This window comes from Monodelphis domestica, chromosome 2, assembly GCF_027887165.1.
Source record: "Monodelphis domestica isolate mMonDom1 chromosome 2, mMonDom1.pri, whole genome shotgun sequence".
Lineage (NCBI taxonomy): Eukaryota > Metazoa > Chordata > Mammalia > Didelphimorphia > Didelphidae > Monodelphis > Monodelphis domestica.
This window is the reverse complement of record NC_077228.1, coordinates 269,814,277-269,833,994: the sequence shown is the minus strand read 5'-3', so window position 1 is coordinate 269,833,994 and position 19,718 is coordinate 269,814,277. Positions and strand designations below refer to the sequence as shown.

Below are 19,718 nucleotides of genomic sequence, written 5' to 3'. Positions count from 1 at the left end.
TTCCACCTCTGGTGAGGACAGTAATATTAGGGCCTGAAGGAAGGGATTGGGATATAGAAAGGTCAGAGTACTTGACAGTGGATGGATGTTACCAGGAGTGACTAGGGCACAGACAATGGGATGAGAATGGGGTCACTGAAGGATTCACTAGGAGCACTGGGCACAGATAAAAGTGGGATGTCTAGGGAGAAGAATGGGTTCATGGGTGGCACTGGGAGCACAGAGGACAGTGGGATGGATGGGGATGGGACACGGAGAAGATAAATGACATTGTAATTTCCACCTGAGCGTCGAGCAGCCTCTTCTTGGGCTCAGGCAGCGGTTCAGCCATGGCGGGGTGGTCCCGGCGCAGCTCCTCCTCCACCAGCATCAGCCTGAAGGGACGGGCTTCAGTGGGGTTAATGGGGGGCAGGGTGCTCAGATCCCTCCCAGATAACACTAATCTTCCCTCCACCCCCAGAAACATTTACTCTCCCCAGGAAAACATCTATTCCCCTCAAAAATACTTAGAAACCATTTATGCAACTCTCACTATTCCTCTCTCTCCAAGGACTACAATTATCTGTAAAAATTCTACAGCTATCTCCTAACAGTTTCCTATCATTGGAAATAAAGACTGGATGACTACTAATCTGGAATGTTACAAGACTCATGTCAGAGTAAATGACTTCTTAGATCCCTTGTAACTCTTAATATGCTATAAAGCTATGACTTCTTGCCTGACCCTTTTGGTAACCACTTACACTGCATAAGGGACCTGACTCACTACAATTCCCCCTAGTATCTCTCCCCTAGCCCTAAGATTACTTTATATTCACCCAAGATCTTTCCTTAGAAATATGAGAACTGTCCTCCCAGAAATCCCTTATACTGAAAGCAGTTTCACTGCCCCCTATCCCTGGCCTTAAAGAGCATCTCTTCCCAGCATCTCAATCAACCAAGTCACCCTATCCTAAGGGCATTCCCTCCAATCTCTTCCATCCCAGCTCCTACTACTTCTAGTTGTGGTGAAGGTTCACAGGATTCTCTTTACTGAGAGCATCTACTGGAACAAGGTCCATAGTCTCAGGCCTAAGAATACTAGAGGCTGGAATTGTCTGAAGCTTGGAAGTTCCTTTCTGAAAATGAATAATCTACTCCTCTCCAGAAATAGGAGACAGAGGATTACGAGGTTTGAGAATCCTTGTTTGGGCTGGGAGAAGATAAAAATGATAATAATGGGTCCCTTCCCAGGATATAGGTATCCCCCAAAGAGGCAGTGAAGATTGTGTGGCAGTAGAGGGTTTTCTAATAATTAAGAGCTAAATTCTGTAATACCATAAGGGTTAGGAAACATTTTTTCCCCTGGGGGAATGTTTCTCCCTAGGAAGAGTTCTTCATTTACGTTTGATAGTTCCCCCTTAGCCAAGGGATGTAAATCTTTTCTGGGTGTGAGAGGCATCTGTCCTTGGGTCATCTGTGCCTGTTGGGATGAACGGGACTGTTTGTCCTCTCAAGGGAGGTAAGCACGATTCTCTTCTTCAGTCCCACTCCCGTGACCCTCCCCCTTCCCAGGCCGCCCCTCACCTGCCAATGATGCTCTTGATCTGTGAGTCCTTCTCCACCTGCTGTTGCCTCAACCTCTTCTCACTCTGCTCCAGCCTGGCCTGATACTGCAGCAGAATCTTGCTAGTCTGTTCCTCCTGGGACAGCAACCTCCGTTCATACTCCTCCAGCTTCCGGTTGGACATATGCAGTCGCTCCTTCAGCGAATGGATCTCCTCCTCGTACTCCTTCACCTGCCCGCCGGGCACACCACCCCGCACTGTGAGGGATAGCTCTAACCCTGACCCAACCATGACTCCTTTCCCTTCCCACTAAATCATTTAAACACTGCTAAACTACATTTTGTTTTGTTTTGTTTTAATCCTTACCTTCTGTCTTAGAATCGATACTGAGTATCAGTTCCAAAGAGAGATAAGGGCTGGGCAATGGAAGATAAGTGACTTGCAAAGGGTCACACAGCTGGGAAATGTATGAGACCAGATTTGAATCCATGACCTCCCATCTCCAGGCCTGGCTCTCTATCTAATGAAACACATACCTGCTCCCTACACTACATTTTGAAGAACAATCCAAACCCAGTGTTTTCAGTCCAGAACCTAACCACACACAAAGACCTTATTTCTTTACCTGCCCACTGAGTGCACACATACCCTAACTCTCACCTGCCAGGGGAAAGATCCCTACCTACTCTGACACCACACATTTTGGAATGGAAATAGAAACCTAGTAATGCTCACATAGGTGTCCATACAGGAACAGACACACATGTATGCATACTCAGAGAAAGAGTATATCAGGATTTTAAAAATCATCCCATCTAATCTAAGCCCTTTTCCCAGGAAGTAAAGCACTATCCCCAAATTTTTCCTAAAAAGCCTCTCTGCCTTAGGCCCAGAATACTTGGAAGATGGGAAAGGGAAAGCCTGTGTTTGACTCTCCTAGTTTGTCTGGGCTGTCTCCTTCCCCTGATATGTAAATCAAGAGTCCATTATTTCTCCATTCAAAGTAGTATGGAAGGTCTCAGTCTAAAAAAAGAAAAGTTCTATTCCACTGATTACAAAATTCTAAGTTTGGGGAGAACCCTGTCCATCTTCCCCCTTTTCAGGTAGCTTAGACTGAAAATCTTTCCTAGATATTCCCCTCAAGAAGACCCCTCATCTCAGTTCTCCTTAACATCTGGCTAAAATCTTTTCAATTCCACTTTTACCTACTGACCTTGGAGACTGCCAAGATAAAGCCTCAAGGAAACCTGGCCTGATTAACTCTTATTCTTCTGCTTTTGTCCTCCCCATTCAGCCTCAGCCTACAATCTTACTTCTAGCTAATATGCTTTCCTGTGAAGCACCCCCATATCCTCAGCCTCACCCTCCTGGGCCTGAAGCAGCCTTCTTCCTGCAGGAGCCTTCCTGATTAATCAATTTTCAGCATCTCTCAACCCTTAAAAGCATTTCAGCCACTTGTATATTAAATGCATTTGCCATACAGAGTTGCAACCCAATTTAGATTGAGATAATCAAATCAATTTTATATTATAATGGGGGCTCTTAAAAAAATTGAGGGGTTAGAAATAAGGAAATTGAGGCCTAATTAGGTAAAGTGGCCTGTCTGTTGTTACATAGCTAGTAAAGATCAGAAGTAGGATCTGAATGAACTCAAGTCTACCTGACTTCAAGTACAATGATTTCTCTACCACACTATTCTGCCTACACATGCTTGTCTTGTCTCCTCCAACACTGGTCACTCCTCAAAGGTAGGAGGCTCCCTATGTGTGGGGGACCATGTTTTACTATCAGACAGGAAACTTCCCAAGAGTGAGAACTGTCTCTTTAAGCTGGGAATGCCCTAAAAGCAAAAGATTATCTCTTCTTTTATTTCATCCCTGGAACACTCAACCTAGGACTCTATCTCTAGGGGTTGCATATTTCCCTTGTCCCAACTAGAAGTGATGACAGGCCACTGATGTGTACAATGGGGTCTTGGAGGACAGTTTGCTATATCGAGGAGTCTAGGTAACAAGAAATCCTAGTGGAAAGCTCAAGGAAGGGTCCACAAAGATAGATCTGGGATGGGGCAGGAAGCGTACCCTATCAAGCCGGCTTTCATCCATAGACTTAGAGTACTCCTTCAGCTTGTATTCTTCTCGCTCAATGTGCGCACTCTCAATGTCAGCTGACAGATGAGGCATGTTGGAGACCCAAGCAACTGTCCGTTCTGAAGCTGGCATCGTGGGGTTCAGTGTGGAAGGTGTCTGAGAGTGCTAATGTGTGTCAAGGGGGAAGGAAATATATATGAAACAAAAAATAAGAAACAATATACATAGCAAAAGAAGCACAGCTAGTTGAAGGCAAGATCATTCTATATATATATATATACATATTTATATACATATATAAAATTTCAAGCACTACCCCCTTTCAAATCTAAACTCTCAGCTCCAGCTCCCTGGCCTCAATTCCTTTCTCCCCCCTCCCACACCCATTTGAGTCACCCAATTTATCCTTTTGTCCTCTCACCTGTTTAGTGATGGAGGGCTTAAGCCCCCCACCCCCTCCTCCACCGCTGCTGCCCCCACTGCCCCCTCCTCCTCCCTCTTTGCTGAGGCTCTGTTGCCGGGGACGGGCAGGACCATAACTGGGTTCTGGTGACTGCAATAAGTTTCCACTAGATGGTCGGGGCTTCTGGGCAGCACTGACTGTCAACTGCTGGGATTTGCCCCTCTGCAGTGGGGGCTGCTGTCCCCCTCCTCCTCCTCCTCCTCCTCCTCCTCCTCCTCCAGAACCCCCTCCTCCGGGACCTGGAGGAGCTGGCCTCTGAGGGCCTATGGTGATCTGGGGTGGGGACAACATGTGCTGGAGGTTGTCTTGGAGTGAGAGCTGCCGTCGAGTGAAATCAGTGCCTGAAGGACCAAACTCATCACTGTAGCTGTGGCTATGCAGGATGGAGGCAGCAGGTGGCTTGGGAGCCCCAGAAGACAAATCCTCACTCTTGCTATAGCCATGGAAAGGAGCAAAGGTGTCCCCAGGGGGCTCCCCACCTCGGTGGTGGTGCTGGTGATGATGATGGTGGTGGTGATGAGAGGAAGGTGGACCATGGCCACCTCCTCCTCCATGGCCCCCTGGAGGACCAGGACCATCAGCTGCCATGTGGAAGAGTGGGTTCTGGAAGGACAGTGGGATGCGCAACTGCTGAGCAGGGACACCATCAGTGGTGACACCCATCTGGCTCAGTCGAAGGCCAGCAGCTGTAATGGAGGAGCCACTGCCCTGAGAGAGGCGCCCAGCAGGTGCAGGCCGGAGCCCAAGGGCAGCAGTGAGGGAAGCCTGGCTGGAATGAAGAAGGTCCCCAACAGCAGCCAAGTTGGAAACACTACTGCTATTGAGGCGACCACCCGGTCCATCACCCTGTAGGTCTAGCATTGATACACTTTTGTTGACACTTAGCATCTTCTGTTCTGGCTCAGTGATGTCTGAGCTACTTGTGCAGTAGGCTGGGGATGAGCGGGCCAAGGGTGGACGGCTCACAAAAAACAGGTCCTTACCCCCTCCAGGGGGTGGTGGTGGAGGTTTTTCCTTGGTTGGGGAGGGGAGGCGGGCCATGTCCATGGAGCTGTAAGAAGATAAGGAGAAGGGCAGGGGAAAGATCAAGGCAGATGGTGACTCTAGGGGGACCAGAAGGACAAAGCCCAACCTGAATGGGCAAAGATATACTCATGGGGAGAAAAGGGGCAACCTAGGGAAAAGAAGTGGGGGGAAGGGACACTGGGAAGAGGGAGGTGAGGGACTAAAGTCAAGGACACTAGAAGGAGAGAAATAGGAAGGATTTAGGGGAAGTAGGGGCCTAGGGAAAGGGGTACATGGGAGAGAAGGGGAAGAGGGCGGAGCTGAGGGGCAGATATGGAGGAGATGAGGGGGTTTCAGAAGGAAAGGAAAGGAGAAGAGGGACAGGGGGAGGGGAGAGCCCCTCACCTGTTGAGGCCTCGAACCATGAAGGACTGAAGGTCGATGGAGCTGGAGAGAGATGGATAGAGGAATAGACATAGATGGAGAGAGGGAGAGAGGAATGAGCACAGATGCACAGAGGGAGAAGAAGGGATGAAGGGCATGTATAGACAGAAGGAAAGTGATGGGTAAAGGTAAAAGGACAAGCATGGACGGACAGAGGGAAAGATAGTCAGAGACAGACAGCTTACTCCTCCCTCCAGCTGGGGTTGATTCCCACCCCTGCCCCAGAACTTGGTAGTAAGGAGATTCAGTGTCTCAAATGTTATGCCATTATCCTTAAAGATATCTACCTATGAAGATATCTGTATCAATTAGTATCTTAGTCTTTATTTCTTTTTCTCTACCACACAAAGTAGCTCTGCCAAACAGAGGAGTAGTCTAGGGTCAAGAGAAGGGATTCACAGTCTCCTGGTTAAGCACGTAAATAATAGGGAGGGGTCTCTGATGGAGGGATCCCTAGTGGGTAGAAGGTGAATAAGAGAGGATCAGGGTTCTCACCTGTTGAGGTCCCTCATCATGTAGCCCTGTAGCTCAGCAGATGGCCCACGAAGTACCATGGGCTTGGCCTGTAATCGCTCCCCTTGACGACTGGGCTGCCTCTGAATATGAGGATTCCTCAGTGCTAAGCTTATATCATTCAAAAGCCGTGGCAGTGGGCCCAGCTTTAGGAGTGCTTCCTAAAGGGAAAGGAAGGAGAAGTTAACAAGCTTTAAGAGTATCTCCAAGGTTGAGAAAGGAGTATCTATGACCTTTATGAGATCTGTCAGTACTTCATAGATCAAGACATGGACATTGTCAGGGGTGGAGGGTTAAGAGTGGTACTTTTTTTTTTTTAAACCATTACCTTCCGTCTTGGAATCAATACTGTGTATTGTCTCCAAGGCAGAAGAGTAGTAAGGGCTAGGCAATGGGGGTTAAGTGACATGCCCAGGGTCACACAGCTGGGAAGTGTCTGAGGCCAGATTTGAACCTTGGACCTCCTGTCTCTAGGCCTGGTTCTCAATCCACTGATCTACCCAGCTGCCCCCTAGGAGTGGTATTTTTAGGAGAAATCTGTGCCCAAGAGTCAAGTGCTCTCTGGAGCTAAAGGTATATAGGAGTATAGGGGTATAGGATGCAGAAAATGTCTTTGGAAGGCATCTTGAGGGGAAGGGTCTCTCACCTTGCTCAACTGTGGCAACACTTCCCAGAGCAAGGCATGCAGTGTGGAAAGCTCACGACCTAAGTCAATGTATCCCTCAAAGCTGCTGCTATTGGTGAGTGTGTCCAGGTTGGAAATCTCATATAGGAACTGTTGCATGGATCCCCACTCTAGCTCCAAGAATTCATTCATAAATGCCAGGTACTCTTCCTTTGAGCCAAACCTGAACAAAAAGTCAAGAGTTGAGGGTTTATGCACACATACTCACACACCTCTATGCTCTCTTGAAGATTTTGTGAGTGAAGAATCTACCAGGATCTCGGTTTCCCCAATGACACCCTGTGTATCATAGTTGCCTTTCCCCTTCATGCCCTCCCTGTGGAGTGTCCCTCACTTTGTAAAGTTGGCCAGGTTTTGTATGACCTTGGCGATGAGGGTAAGGGTACGTGATGTCTGCTCATCAGGATATTCTTGCATAAGGCCAAAGAGGCTGGGGGACATGACAGCTGGGCACAGGAAGCGTAGGAAAAGTGAGGCGCTGATTAGCCTGTCAGCAATATCCTCTCGACCCCGCTCTGCACATCGAAGTCGCCATGATGCAAAGACTTCCTTCAGCTCCCTCGGGAACACACTGGGGAAGGGGAGGGGAGACAGAGAGAGAAAGAGAGAGAGAGACCGGGACTGAGTCCCAGAGACCCCTCAGGTTCCAAGGAACATGCTGAGGGGGGAAGACAGAGTTAAGGGGAAAGACAGGAGGAGAGACAGAGAGGGAAGGAAGAAAGAGGGACAGTGGAGAAGAGAAAGAGATAAGAGTGGGAGAAAGATGGAAGAAGAAATGGAAGTGAGAAAAAGAGATATAGGAAGGTGGAATAGGGAAGAAAGAGACAGAAGAGTATGTGAGATAAAGCCAGGGGAGAAAATGGGGTGATGGGGAGGACAGAAACACAGACATGGGGGGGGGAGACAAGGATGGAATAAAGACGGGGAGTCACTTAAGATACAAGGTGCTTAGACCCCCAACTCTTGGATTACAAGGAAATAGGGACAAATGGTCTCAAGGCCTAATCTATGAAGCCCTAAAACAAACCAGAGCTCATTCTTTCTCCCGCCCACATCACTAACCCCCTGCCCCCAGCCAGAGCCAATTCCATCAGTACCTTAAATTCATCTTTTCTAAAACCATACTCATCATCTCTTTTTTAACCCAAATCACCTGCTTCTCCTCTTAATGATTCAATTTCTGTTAATGGAATAACTATTCTCCCAGTCACTCAAGCTTTAAGCTTATAAATCTTTTGATTCCCATCTATTCCCTACAGTCACCAAATCTGTTATTCTTTCATAACTTCTCTCACATCTCTTCCTTCTTTTCCATTCACACTGACACCACTTTAGTTCAGAACCTTATTGTCTTATGGACAGATCTTTCAATGCTCTTACCACCTCATATCTCCCCTTTCTAAGTGAAGCTATGCTCTACCTATAAGATTAATATCATCAACACAGCCCTTTGCTCGGAATTCACCAATAGCCTCCCTTTATCTACTGAAATTCAAACTCCTCTCCAGATAGGCCCAAGGCATTCCACAGTCTAGCTCCAGCTCCAGCTCCAGCCTTCCTATCCTGTCTTCTGGAACTCTTACATGCTCCCTAACAAATTTACTTGCTACTCCCCAGACACACCTCCATGCCTTTTGCCACTGCCATTCTCTCAGCCTACAGTGACCACCCCAGCCACTAATCTCCATCTATGGAAATCCTGCCCAGGTCAAATTCTGCTTCCTTCATCAAACTTTTCCTCATTATCCTATCCAAGAAGTGGACTCCGAACTTTTAGAGTTTAGAGTTATACCACTCACATAAGTACTTTTTTTGTTGTTGCTTTGTTTTGTCAAGTTTTCTAAATGAATTTGAATATTTCCTTTATTAGACTGTTTTCAGAGGGCAGGAATCATTTCTTATGTAACTTTTGTTTCCTTCACTTGCTCAATAAATCTGTGCCAAGTGAACCCTGCCCCCCCTCCAATGTCCCAAGTCTCACCAGTGGGAGTTGACCACCTTGCAGAGGGCCAACTCACAGCACATACGAAGGTTGGCCTGGTGTTCAGCCAGACTGGATGCCGTGCACTTAATGGGGTCAACCTCACAGTTCTCCTCAGACTCATACAGAGCTCGGATGAACTCCCCTGAGAGATATATCACATAGGAGAGGTCACAATCTTCAGGGTAAAGATAAAGGAAAGTGGCGTGGCTAGGGAAGTCAGTCAAGAAGTCAAATGGGTCAGAGGCTGGGGTGGGTCCTAGATGAACTAAATTGGGAAAGATTATAAGAGATTATAGTTGGAAGAGTAGGATTATTAGAGATAATATTTAAGTCCTGGGACTAAATAGGGATGTTGTGGTCTGGGGTTTTGGAGGTAAGAACCATACCAATGGCATCCTTGAGGTATTTCTGACCAATCAGTCTCAGATACTCTTCTATGGCTTTAGTAGCGAGTGTGTTCTCGCGGAATATGAGGTGCTCTCGCTCCAAGAATCGGTCCACCTCTGTCATGGCCATATCAGAAAGGAAATCCTGGGTACCAAGGAAGTGAAAGGGTCATTGTGAAAAAATGGTATAACCTCTGATTCTTCAGTCTGGCTCTACAAAATAACATTTGTGAAGACAAAAGCCCCCTTTCCCTTATCAGCCTCTCCTCTTCTACTCCCCGTGCTTCTGGATCTCCTTAGCATTTCTCCTCTTCCCACCTCCTCTCATATCAGTCCAAGTCTTACCTTAGCCTTGCCTGTACTCTGCAGAATGTGCACCAGGGCACAGGCCACCTCTTCTTTGCCCTTAACACCCAGTGCAGGCTCTAGTACAGCACACAGCATTCGATAGTGATTGGTGACATACTCAGCAAATTCCTTGTACAGCTCCATAGGTAGGATGCTCATCGTCTGATATCGTGCTTTCAGCCGAACAGCAGGACAGCCTCCTTTGCCCTTGCCCCCTGAGCCACCTCCTGAACCCCCTCCCCCTCCAGAGCCACCTCCAGCACCCCCAGAACCACCACTGCCTGCTGGCTGGCTGACAGGAAACCATTGCTCAGTGAAATGTCGGCCAGCCAAGCTGGCCACAGGCACGGACACCAGGCCCACATAGCCTGCTTTGTCTTTCTTGCGTTTTTTGTCCGAGTCACGGTAGAGATGCAGTCGAAGTGAGCGCACAGCTGGCAGGTTGTTGAACTCAAAGTGTTCACCCCAGAAAACAGTATCACCAGCAGCTGCCCGAGGTTTGGAGGTGGTTCGAGCATAGAGCATGTCATCCAGGCACAGTTCGCAATAATACCGCTTCTTGGGAGGCAGTTCCCGGGCCTCTATGATCCACAGCTTCAACACATTGTCCACACGCCGACTGTTGTCCTATTATGACAATAGAGAAGTATGAGACAAAGGAAAAGGGCTTAGAGGTACCAAACGTACTTTGTATAATGTTCTACACTTAGAAAAAACCCAGGGGCAGCTAGGTGGTTCAATGGATAAAGAGCAAGGCCTAGAGACAGGAAGTCCTGAGTTCAAATGTGAGCTCAGACTATTCCTAGCTGTGTGACCCTGGGCAAGTCACTTAACCCCTATTGCCTAATCCTTATCACTCTTTTGCTTTGGATCTGATACTTAGGTCTGAATCTAAGACAGAAGATAAGGGGGAAGGGGAAGAACTGTTTTGTTTAGTTTTTTTTTTAATTTATCTTCCAAGTTGGATTTTTTGGTTTTGTTTTGTTTTTAAACTCTTACCTTAGAATCCAAACTGTGTATTGGTTCCAAGACAGAAGGGTGGTAAGGGCTAGAGAATAGACTTGCCCTGAGTCACACAGGAAGGAAGTGTCTGAAGCCAGATATGAACCCATAACTCCCCTCTCTAGGCCTGGCTCTCTACCTTCCTCCTACATTTGGATTTTTAAAATTTATATAATTAAGTACAGCTTAGAGGATATCTGATTTGGCAGCAATTCATGTTAAAAACAACAAAGCCTTGGAGCTTTAGTTAGTCTTATTTCATAAGAGTCAAGATTAGGGCCCAGATGCTAAAGAAATTACTATAATGTCAGTCAGGTTTTTAGGTTAAAGGAAGCACTGATCAGAACACTCCTAGAATACTTATTCAGTTTTGATACTCCGTTTTAATAAGGGCATTATAAGCTTCCAGAGAAAGGTAGTAAGGAAACAAGAATGTCACATGACAAAACAGTTGAGGGAACCCAGGAGAAAAAAAAGACTTTAAACATTGCATTTTTGAGCTCATTTAATTCCCTCATTTTACAAAAAAAACAAACTGTGAGACACAAAGAAGTTAATTGTCTTATCCAAGGCCACAGTGCTTGGTAGCAGCAGAGAGCCCCAGGTCTCCTAAACTGCAGGCCAGTGGTCTTCCAATTATAATGTACAGCATACTATCTTCAAAATTTTGAAAAACTAGAAAAAAAGGCGGGGAAGGGGGAACAGCTAGGTGGTTTAGTAGAGAGTCAGGCCTGAAGATGGGGGTCCTGTGTTCAAATGTGACCTCAGACACTTTCTAGCTGTGTGACCCTCTGTGAGAATAATTTAATCCCAATTCCCTAGCCCTTACCATTCTTCTATCTTGGTACTGATACTTTGTATCTTTTTTTTTTTTTAAATTAAAACCCTAACCGTCTATCTTAGAATCAATTCATTGTATTGGTTCTGAGGTAGAACAATAAGGGTTAGGCAATGAGGGTTAAGTGACTTGCCCAGGGTCACAAAGCTAGGAAGTGTCCAAGGTCTGGTTCTCTATCCACTGAGCTACCTAGCCGTCACTTAGTGTAGAGTCTAAGACAGAAGGAAAGAGTTTTCTTATTTAAAAAAAATCTGAAAGACCCATTTGAAAAAAGGAAAATTTTGTTTCAAGAACAAGACCAAAGTATGAAAGCTACAGGGACATGGATTTTTTTATTCAATGTAAAGGATGTAAGAATTTAAAAAATAATCATAGCTGCTTTATAAGAAAAGTCTTAATTTCAAAAGTAATGAACTTCTCATTAATTAAGAATGAGGCAGAAGCTAGATGACCCACCTGAATGGGATATGGTACAATGAAAAGACTTTGGAGTCAGGGGATTTGGGGTCAACTCCTGTCATCTGTTATCTGCTACCTGAGGGACCATGGACAAATCACTTAAACCTCTTTGAGCCTCAGTCTCATCTATAAAATAAAGGGTTTAGACTAAAAAGCTTCTAAGATATCTTTTAGCTCTATGCCTGTAGATCCTATCATGGCTGAACAAAGTCTATAGGATTGGGGAAGGAGTATGTGGAGGGCAGCAGTCGAGAAAAAGAGAAAGAGATAGATTGTCTTCCATTCTCCCTTATATCTCTCTTCTCCTGCATCTACATTTTTTCCTAGTCTTCTTTCTCATTTTCTTCTCAATACCTTGTTGGGTTTCACTGCCCTCTGAAGATTTTCGATCCATTTGTCCCTCTCAGCTGCAGAGCGACAGGCAAAACACTTAGTTCCTGATGATGTTGTCACCTGAAAGAGTAATGAACGGTACAGATAGGTGAGATCTCAAAGAAAAGAGAAGCCACAAAGGTGGGAGAACTCCTCCCCTAACCCTTTGTTCTTCTCCTCCCTCAGCTTTCTTCAGCTTCCCATTTTCCTTCCCTGATGCCCTCTAACATAAGCCCTCATCCCTTCTCTGGCTCCCCTCCACTTCTCTCCCAGCCCATCATCTGGCCACCACCTCAAAGCAGAACTCTTGGCCCAGGATAGAGCTGTGCACAGGCTTGATTATAGAGTCTTCATCCAGGTTGAGCTCCAAGGCTTCAGCTGCACTGCTAGGACTCAGCAAGGACTCATGGGAATGGGACTCCTTAAAACTTTGCATCAACCGGGCCCTGGATAGGCAATGGGAAGGGGTACAGAATTGAAACATACAAGGATCTTTTTTTCAACTAACTCTCCCCATGGAGTTGAGGGCATGAGAGCCTTTCCATCTGCATGTATACACTAGCCCCATCCCTTACACAGAGATATAGATACATAAAGACAGAAACACAGATAAATACTGGTCTCAGATTCATGGGCAGGGGGACTGGGTAAGAAGAATCTCAGGGTAGAGGAGAGGTGAGAATACCAAGCTGCTATAAAGACCTCTACATATTGAGAAATTTTGAGATGGGGGGGTGTCCAAAAATATACAACAACAAATACACAACACCTTAAGTTCATAGTGGGACCCTAACAGAAAACAGAACAGGATAAAATATGATATGGAAGAATAGAGGAGGGGAAGGACCAGAAATACTGCATGACCTCAGAGACAAGTAAGTTCTCAAATCAGGAAGACTTAAGAGGCAAAGAAATTGAGGATGGAAGTGCTAGGAAGATCTAGGAAATAGAGGAAGGAGACTGACAAGTCAACGTAAAAAGAGCAAAGAACCCAGGGGTTTTTTCCTAGTGAAAATAAATTTGGAAAAGGAAAAAATGAAGAGAAAGAAGGGAAGGAAGAAAGAAAGGATGGAAGAGGAAAGATGGGCAAATAAAAAGAAGAGAATATAAAGAGAGGTAACAAAAATGAAGAATAGGAAGGAGAATAGGAAAGATAAATATGAAAGAGAGATGGGAGATGAGAGAGGAGAGATAGACAAATTCCTGTTCCACATTTCCCATGAGAATGGGAAATAATAAAAAGCTTAGAGATACTAGAGCATGGGGACTATTGATGGGGAAGGAGTGGAGAGTCTTAGAGAAGAGGGAGGGGGGAACTCGGGTGTGGGAGCCTCCTAGAGACTATTTATAGCAGCCCCGTCATCTCTGGCTCTGGCTGCCGTCAGCACCACGCTCCCCCGGCCCCCCCGCCCCCGCGGCCAGGAATACCATGCCCTCACCCCCCACTGGCCCTAAATCCAGCTTTTTTAGGCTGAAGGGGGAGGGGGGATATGACTCACCTTATCCCAATCTTTCTACCTGCCCATCCCTGGGGGTGGGTAGACATGGGGGAAGGGTAGGATAGGGCTCTCCCTTGAGGGTGAGAAGGGGGCAAGGTGGGGAGAGACTCCAAGTTATGGAGACAGACACTGGTAGATTATCCCCTCCCTACCACTTATCAAAGGTACCTCTGTTCACCTATATATTTCTTCCTGGATCCAGCCCTTTACCTGTCAACCTATTTTTCCCCCACTTCATCTCAGCTTTATCCTTACAATCTATCCCCAACCCCCACCAAAAAATGGAAAACTTGTCAGCCTTTAAAATTACATCCACTGTCCTCACTCTGACCAGCCTTCCTATGAATTTCTATCCCAGCTTCATTCTTTTCTTTGTCCCAATATGTATTCCCTACTAACAGCCTCTTTACCTCAGGTTTTATCCACCTGTATATCACCAACACCCACCCATCTCTCATCCCCTCCTGTTTCATACCTTCCCTCTATCAGCCTATATATATTCAGTTTCACCTCACCTACATATATATGTATATAAATATATATAACCTGGATTTCCTATCATCTTTTCATGTCTATATAGACTACCCCCACCACCACCCAGATCACTATACCTATGTAACCCAGCACTCCATCCACATTTGTTATGTATAATCCCTATGTATTCATTGAGTTTTTCCTCTATTCTTTCCGTTTCCTTGTATTGCACCCCTCCCCATCACTTTCAGCCAGGCTTTCTCCTATAATCTCCACAATTTGTTTCCACAATCTGCCCCTCCTCCCATAATATCATGTCCATCTAGCTTGAACCCTCAACACAGTACCGGTCATGGTCAGCGCTGCGGAATCGAGGCAGGATCTGTCGAAAGCTGCTGGTCCGGTCAAGTTTGGGCTGCGACTTTGTGCGTTTGATGGAGCTTTTCAGCCTCCGGCTCAGGAAGCCTTGCTGGGGGTGGGTTGGGATACAGAGATTGGGAATGAAAGGGGAGGGGAGAGAAAGGCAAGGTCAGCAGTGCCCACCCACCTCAACAACGAGGGAGAGACACCTTGGGAATGAAGGGATGGGAGCCAAGGGAAACCTTAAAGGAAAAAGAACATCAAGCCTCCTCACAGTTCCTATCCACACATACCAGCCTAAATAAGATGGGAAGGCTGGTCAAAAAAGCACGGGACAGAGCTGAAAAGAAGGGATGTGGAGGAGGTGGGGACACAAGACAGACAGACAGACACACTCCTCCCTGCCCCCTTTCCCAGAAACCATAGATACCAGCTGAGACTGAGGGGGAGGGGGGAGCCTAGCTGGGACCACATCTGGCAGGGGTGCAGTCACTCACTCACCGAGGGCCGGAAAGGGGCCGCGGGGGCGGCCTCCATGCTGTATTGCTTCCCTCCAGGGACACTCTTCCTCCTGGAGCGACCCAGGTGGTATTCTGAAGGGGAGGTAGGAGTGAGGGGTAGGAAGAGAGGAAGGGGGAGAAATGTCACCCCAGATCTGTACCCTTGCCCCTAAACTCTCCCCTTCCCCCTCCCCTCCACCCCAGCCTCACCTACCCCCCGGAAAGCAGCAGGAACAGCAGCGGTGATGGCAGCGAGAAGGTGGGGGTAAAGAACTCGAGCCAGAGCCCCCAGACAAGGAAGGGGTGGGAGGCCCTATGCCTATCATTTTGGCTGGCAGTCAGTAGGAAGACATAGCTAGTGGGGTCAGAGAGATCCTGGGCAGTGAAATATATCTGCTGATTAGGGAGGCTGTCTCTCTGGTACCCTCCCTCCTATTCCTTCAGGGGACATAGCTGGAGAGGAGGTAGGTCAAATGTCAGTTCCCCTAGGCAGCTTGTCCCCCTCCAGCTAGAGACATCAACCTGCTCCTCCTTCCTGGGGGCCTTGCTTATTCAGAGTGCTAGGGCAGCCCCCCATTTCCCCCCTCCTTGGCCTGGGAAGGGGTGGGAGAGCTGTCACCAGGCCGATGGGGACCTAGAGGGGGTATGTGGGTTAGAGGAGGAAGGATAGAGATGGAAGAATCCTAAAAGAGAGAAATGGTTGGGAGTAAAATGGGTAGTGGGTAGAAGAGACTGATTCCACCTCTACTGCAGTAGTCAGGACTCTGGAGAGGGGGTGGGGAAAAAAGATGGACAAAGATGGGGAAGGGGAGAAGAAACTGAGGTTGGCTGGGGGGATATTGGGGCTCCCAAGTAGGGGGAAGGGCAAAGCAGGTAGGTTGAATGCCGATAAGGCTCTGACCCCCAGGAGGTTACTGGGGAATGATCAGGGGGGATGGATGTTGAAGCTAATGGATCCCAGGGAATTTGGAAGGCTAGGAAAAAGGTTTGAGGGAATGCAGAGGGGCTTAAGGGGGGATGCTAAAGCTCCGGCTCCAGCTCCAGAATGGCTGCCCAGGCCCAGGGCTCCCCCCACCCAGCCCCACAGTCACCACTGCAGCCAATGGGGGGGCAGGTGCTGCATCAGGGGCGGGGCCACCATCACCACAGCAACAAGAAGCTACAGGCTAAGGGGGGGGAGTGAGCAGGAAGAGCAGCAGTCTGTTAACTCTGTGTATCCCAGAGCAGTGAGAGGGGAAAGGAGGACCATCTTTTTTACTTTATAAAGATCTGCCTTAGTGGTTAAAAATTGGCCCCGAATGGGAGAGATAGCTTGCATGCACCTCTAAAATATCAGTGCAAGAGGCCTGCATTGACATATTAACACCATGACAGGAGAACATATACTTGGTTCTTTAGGAACATATGTGTGTATCATGAGGACACAACTGTACAGGTACATGTGTGGAGAGAACATGGAAAATATGTGAGACTATGTTTATCAGATCTACAGATAGCCTTGAGCACTGAAATATGGTAACACATGCTTAGACCCAGAAACATAGGTGAGCACAACATGGCAATAAATACATGCTTAGACTCAGACACCCACATGAGAAGTGCTAATGTGGGAATGTGTGCTTAATTGTGTGAATGCTATAACATGGGGACTATACACTTATTAGCCCTTTAAATACAAATGTGAGCCTGCTATAGGAAGACATATTTAACTCCATGAAAATACACAGCATCTGACATGCAGATAGACTGTAACCTTCAACACATGTCCCCACAAACAGAATGTACACATCCTCTATTCACACTGCTGATCCCATTGGTCCCATTTGCTTCTTCCTACCTCCTAAATCATGTTTACTATTCTATAAGGGTCAAGAACAATTAGCAAATTCATTACTCTTCTGTTTATACTTCAATTAAACATTTTTTTTAACTTAACAGGTGCTAAGTTGATTAAAGGTCTGATAAGAACCAATTCACATTCCATAACTATGTTAGACTACCTGGGTCTTTAGTATTCTAAAACTAGCTCAGCCAATACTTGTTTCAGTCTGAAACATCTCTAATTAAAACATAAAGTTTAACTTTAAACAAATGAATATGTAGTTTGGGGGAATTAAGCATAATCAGAAGAATTCATTAACTTGCTAATATTTCACTAGGCATTATAAAATAGCATCCCCCTATGGATCACAAGAAAACATATCTGTGAACTAAAAAACAGGTCACAGGTACACAGAGAAGACACATGTGATTATGAATAGGTACCCAGAAAGAGACACAGGAAGGCAGGGGCAAAGATGGACCAAAAGCACAGTTAAAAACACAGATGCAAAGTGAAAAAAAAACCAGCACATACATATGTATACATGCAAAGCATAATTCCATATCTCCATACCTCATTCCTACACAATGTACATACATACACCACCTACACAGACTTGTAACACAGGCATTGTGCTGACACCCACACATGTATACACCCCATGTACAACCCCATGTACACACAATTGTTCACACACACAATACACATATATATACACACACAGCAAGTACCTAGGCTACAAGCCCCACCAGATTCCTTAATCTTGCCATTACCTCAAAAGCTCTTCCCCCTTTCCAGTCCTCCAATTCCAAAGCCCTTAACCTTCCTTCTTCCTTTCTCCACCTTGCATCTCTTTGCAAGTAAGCCACTCTGGTCCACTTGCTGGTGGGAAGAGATGATAAAGGGGCCAGGACAGGATGAACAATATACAAATCATACTAGTATGCCAGAAGTAGTGGGACTTTGGGGAGGAGAGAGGAGGAATAGGGATATTGGGGACAAGATCTGTGCTGGGGACAGGAAAGGGAGGAGCTGGCAGACCTATACTGACAGTCACTGTTATGACAGGCCCCCACACTAATACAGATCCTGTTCCTGGAAGGCCTACAGTACTCCCCATTGCCTCCCATAGGCCCAAAGGTAGACAAATTGCCATCTTCCTTCCTCGCCTCTTTCCCCTGAAAGGGCTCTGGCTCTTTTCTCCTTCCCTTTCCTTTCCTCATCACTTTTTCTTTTCCCTCTCATTGTCCCTTCTCCTTTTATCAACAAAATTTAGTTTACTATCTCAGGCCTTTTTTTCTTCCAGTTCTAGGTCTAACCTACCCTTCCCTATCACCATGCCTCTCCTTTCTTCTTTATGACTTGTCTCCTCCCATCTCCCACCTTCCACTTTTCTCTGGCTATCATCTTCTTTCCTAGCTCTCTTCCCTTGACTCTCCTTTCTCTCCAGCTTTCTCCCTTCTTTCCTTGACTTTCTCCTCAAGCTTTTCCTTTTCCCCCTTTCCTGTCCAGATTTTTTTCTTCTAACCTTTCTCAACTTGCTTTTCCATTTCCCAGGTCAGGGGAAAGGCAGATCTTGCCTACAAATCTTGCCTTGGGCCCCCAAAGCTTCATTAATAGAAAAGGATCTTGGGCAACATGCCTGCACACTTAACCTGCTCTCCCCACCCTCATTACCCTCTCAACACACTTGCCTATATCCAGGCACACCCTGGACAACTGTGGCAGCACTGACAGAGACCCAGGCCAATACTAGCTCATTTATATACATATATAGGCACATGCCTGCCAGCAAGCACACTCAGAAGCCCTTGACATGGGACACAGAAGGCAAACCCAGGGATATATATTCGTGCACACAGGGTCAGAGGTGACAAGGCAGATGGACATAGAGAGGCATATATCATCTTCAGGCAGGGTCACTGGACCCTGCAGACATGCCACTGCACATTGAAAGCCTCTGAGAGAGACGATATGGTGACAAGCATGCTACCTTGCACAGTGGACATTCTTGCACACACAAGGAAGCAGGCACATACGTGCAATAATGGAGACATGAGTACACACAGGCATGAGCACACGCGTGGAGAAAGCAGAAACACACACCCAGGCAATGGACACACTATTCCCTCCACCCTCAGCTGTCAGGACCTCCAACCAGTCCCTCACTAGGGCTGACTGACTCTGCCCACCCCCCCACCCCCGCAAGTACCAGGTAACCCAACCCCGACGCCCCCCACCAGAAAATGCCCAGCACTCACCCCCCCACCCCCGTTACCATAACTCCCCCCACTCGGAAGATGCAGCGAGAACATGCGGAGGGAGCAGCTGCCGCCGCCGCCGCCGCCACCGCTGCCGCCGCCGCGCGGCCTCCCGGCCTCCCCCTCCCCCCGCGCGCCCACGCACACGCGCGCCCCCGCGTGCCCCTCCCCCCGCACGCCGCTTCCCCCAAACGCCACGCGCCCCCGCCCCGCCCGCACGCCCCAGCCCCGCCCTTACCTCGCACCGCCCCCCCTGCGGGGGGTCAGTAGGGAAGAAGGAAGAGGGGATGGGGGTCCCTGGGGGGGAGGGGCCCCCCGCCCCGAGGTGGGGCGGGGGTGGGGGGCTCGGAGGACAAGGGGGCGGTCTGGCCAGGCTCGGCTCGACTCGGCTCCGCTCGGCTCCTGCGGCCCGGGATGGGGGGCGGGGGCGCCGGGAAGGGCCGCTGGGGGGAACGGCCGCTTCAGGGACAGCCGCGGGTAACGGTTCCAACCGCCGCCGCTCCCGCCGCTGCCGCCGTTGCCCGGGCCCCGCCGCCGTTGCTAGGCGACCGCTGCTGCCGTGGCCGCCTCTGTCACGAGCCCCGTCGCCCGGAGACGGCGCGAGAGTTAGGGGGAGGGGGGACCCCCAAAACGAACTAGGGACCCCCAAACCTCCCCCCCACCGTA

General features: G+C 47.8%; 1 protein-coding gene across 17 annotated transcripts in view; it reads right to left on the bottom strand.

Moving 5' to 3' along the window:
• Window positions 1-19,718, bottom strand: part of SYNGAP1 (synaptic Ras GTPase activating protein 1) — a 33,899-nt gene that overhangs the window by 5,308 nt on the left and 8,873 nt on the right. For 5 of the 17 annotated variants that reach the window (XR_008916509.1, XM_056818024.1, XM_056818029.1 and 2 more), the window contains 15 exons: window positions 14,971-15,062; window positions 14,457-14,578; window positions 12,429-12,582; window positions 12,119-12,217; window positions 9,463-10,092; window positions 9,118-9,262; window positions 8,729-8,873; window positions 7,082-7,318; window positions 6,709-6,910; window positions 6,045-6,223; window positions 5,511-5,552; window positions 4,059-5,151; window positions 3,629-3,802; window positions 1,567-1,778; window positions 284-374 (listed from right to left, as the gene is read on the bottom strand). Coding sequence is in view for 14 of the 17 variants with exons in the window: in XM_056818024.1 (XP_056674002.1) it covers window positions 284-374; window positions 1,567-1,778; window positions 3,629-3,802; window positions 4,059-5,151; window positions 5,511-5,552; window positions 6,045-6,223; window positions 6,709-6,910; window positions 7,082-7,318; window positions 8,729-8,873; window positions 9,118-9,262; window positions 9,463-10,092; window positions 12,119-12,217; window positions 12,429-12,582; window positions 14,457-14,578; window positions 14,971-15,062 (3,617 nt within the window). In the remaining 3 variants the exon portion in view is untranslated. Of the gene's footprint in view, window positions 1-283; window positions 388-1,384; window positions 1,463-1,566; window positions 1,779-3,628; window positions 3,803-4,058; window positions 5,152-5,510; window positions 5,553-6,044; window positions 6,224-6,708; window positions 6,911-7,081; window positions 7,319-8,728; window positions 8,874-9,117; window positions 9,263-9,462; window positions 10,093-12,118; window positions 12,218-12,428; window positions 12,583-14,456; window positions 14,579-14,970; window positions 15,063-15,183; window positions 18,964-19,069; window positions 19,171-19,290; window positions 19,559-19,718 lie in introns of those variants that run through there. The other 12 variants (XR_008916510.1, XM_056818033.1, XM_056818032.1 and 9 more) reach the window with 10 other exon arrangements.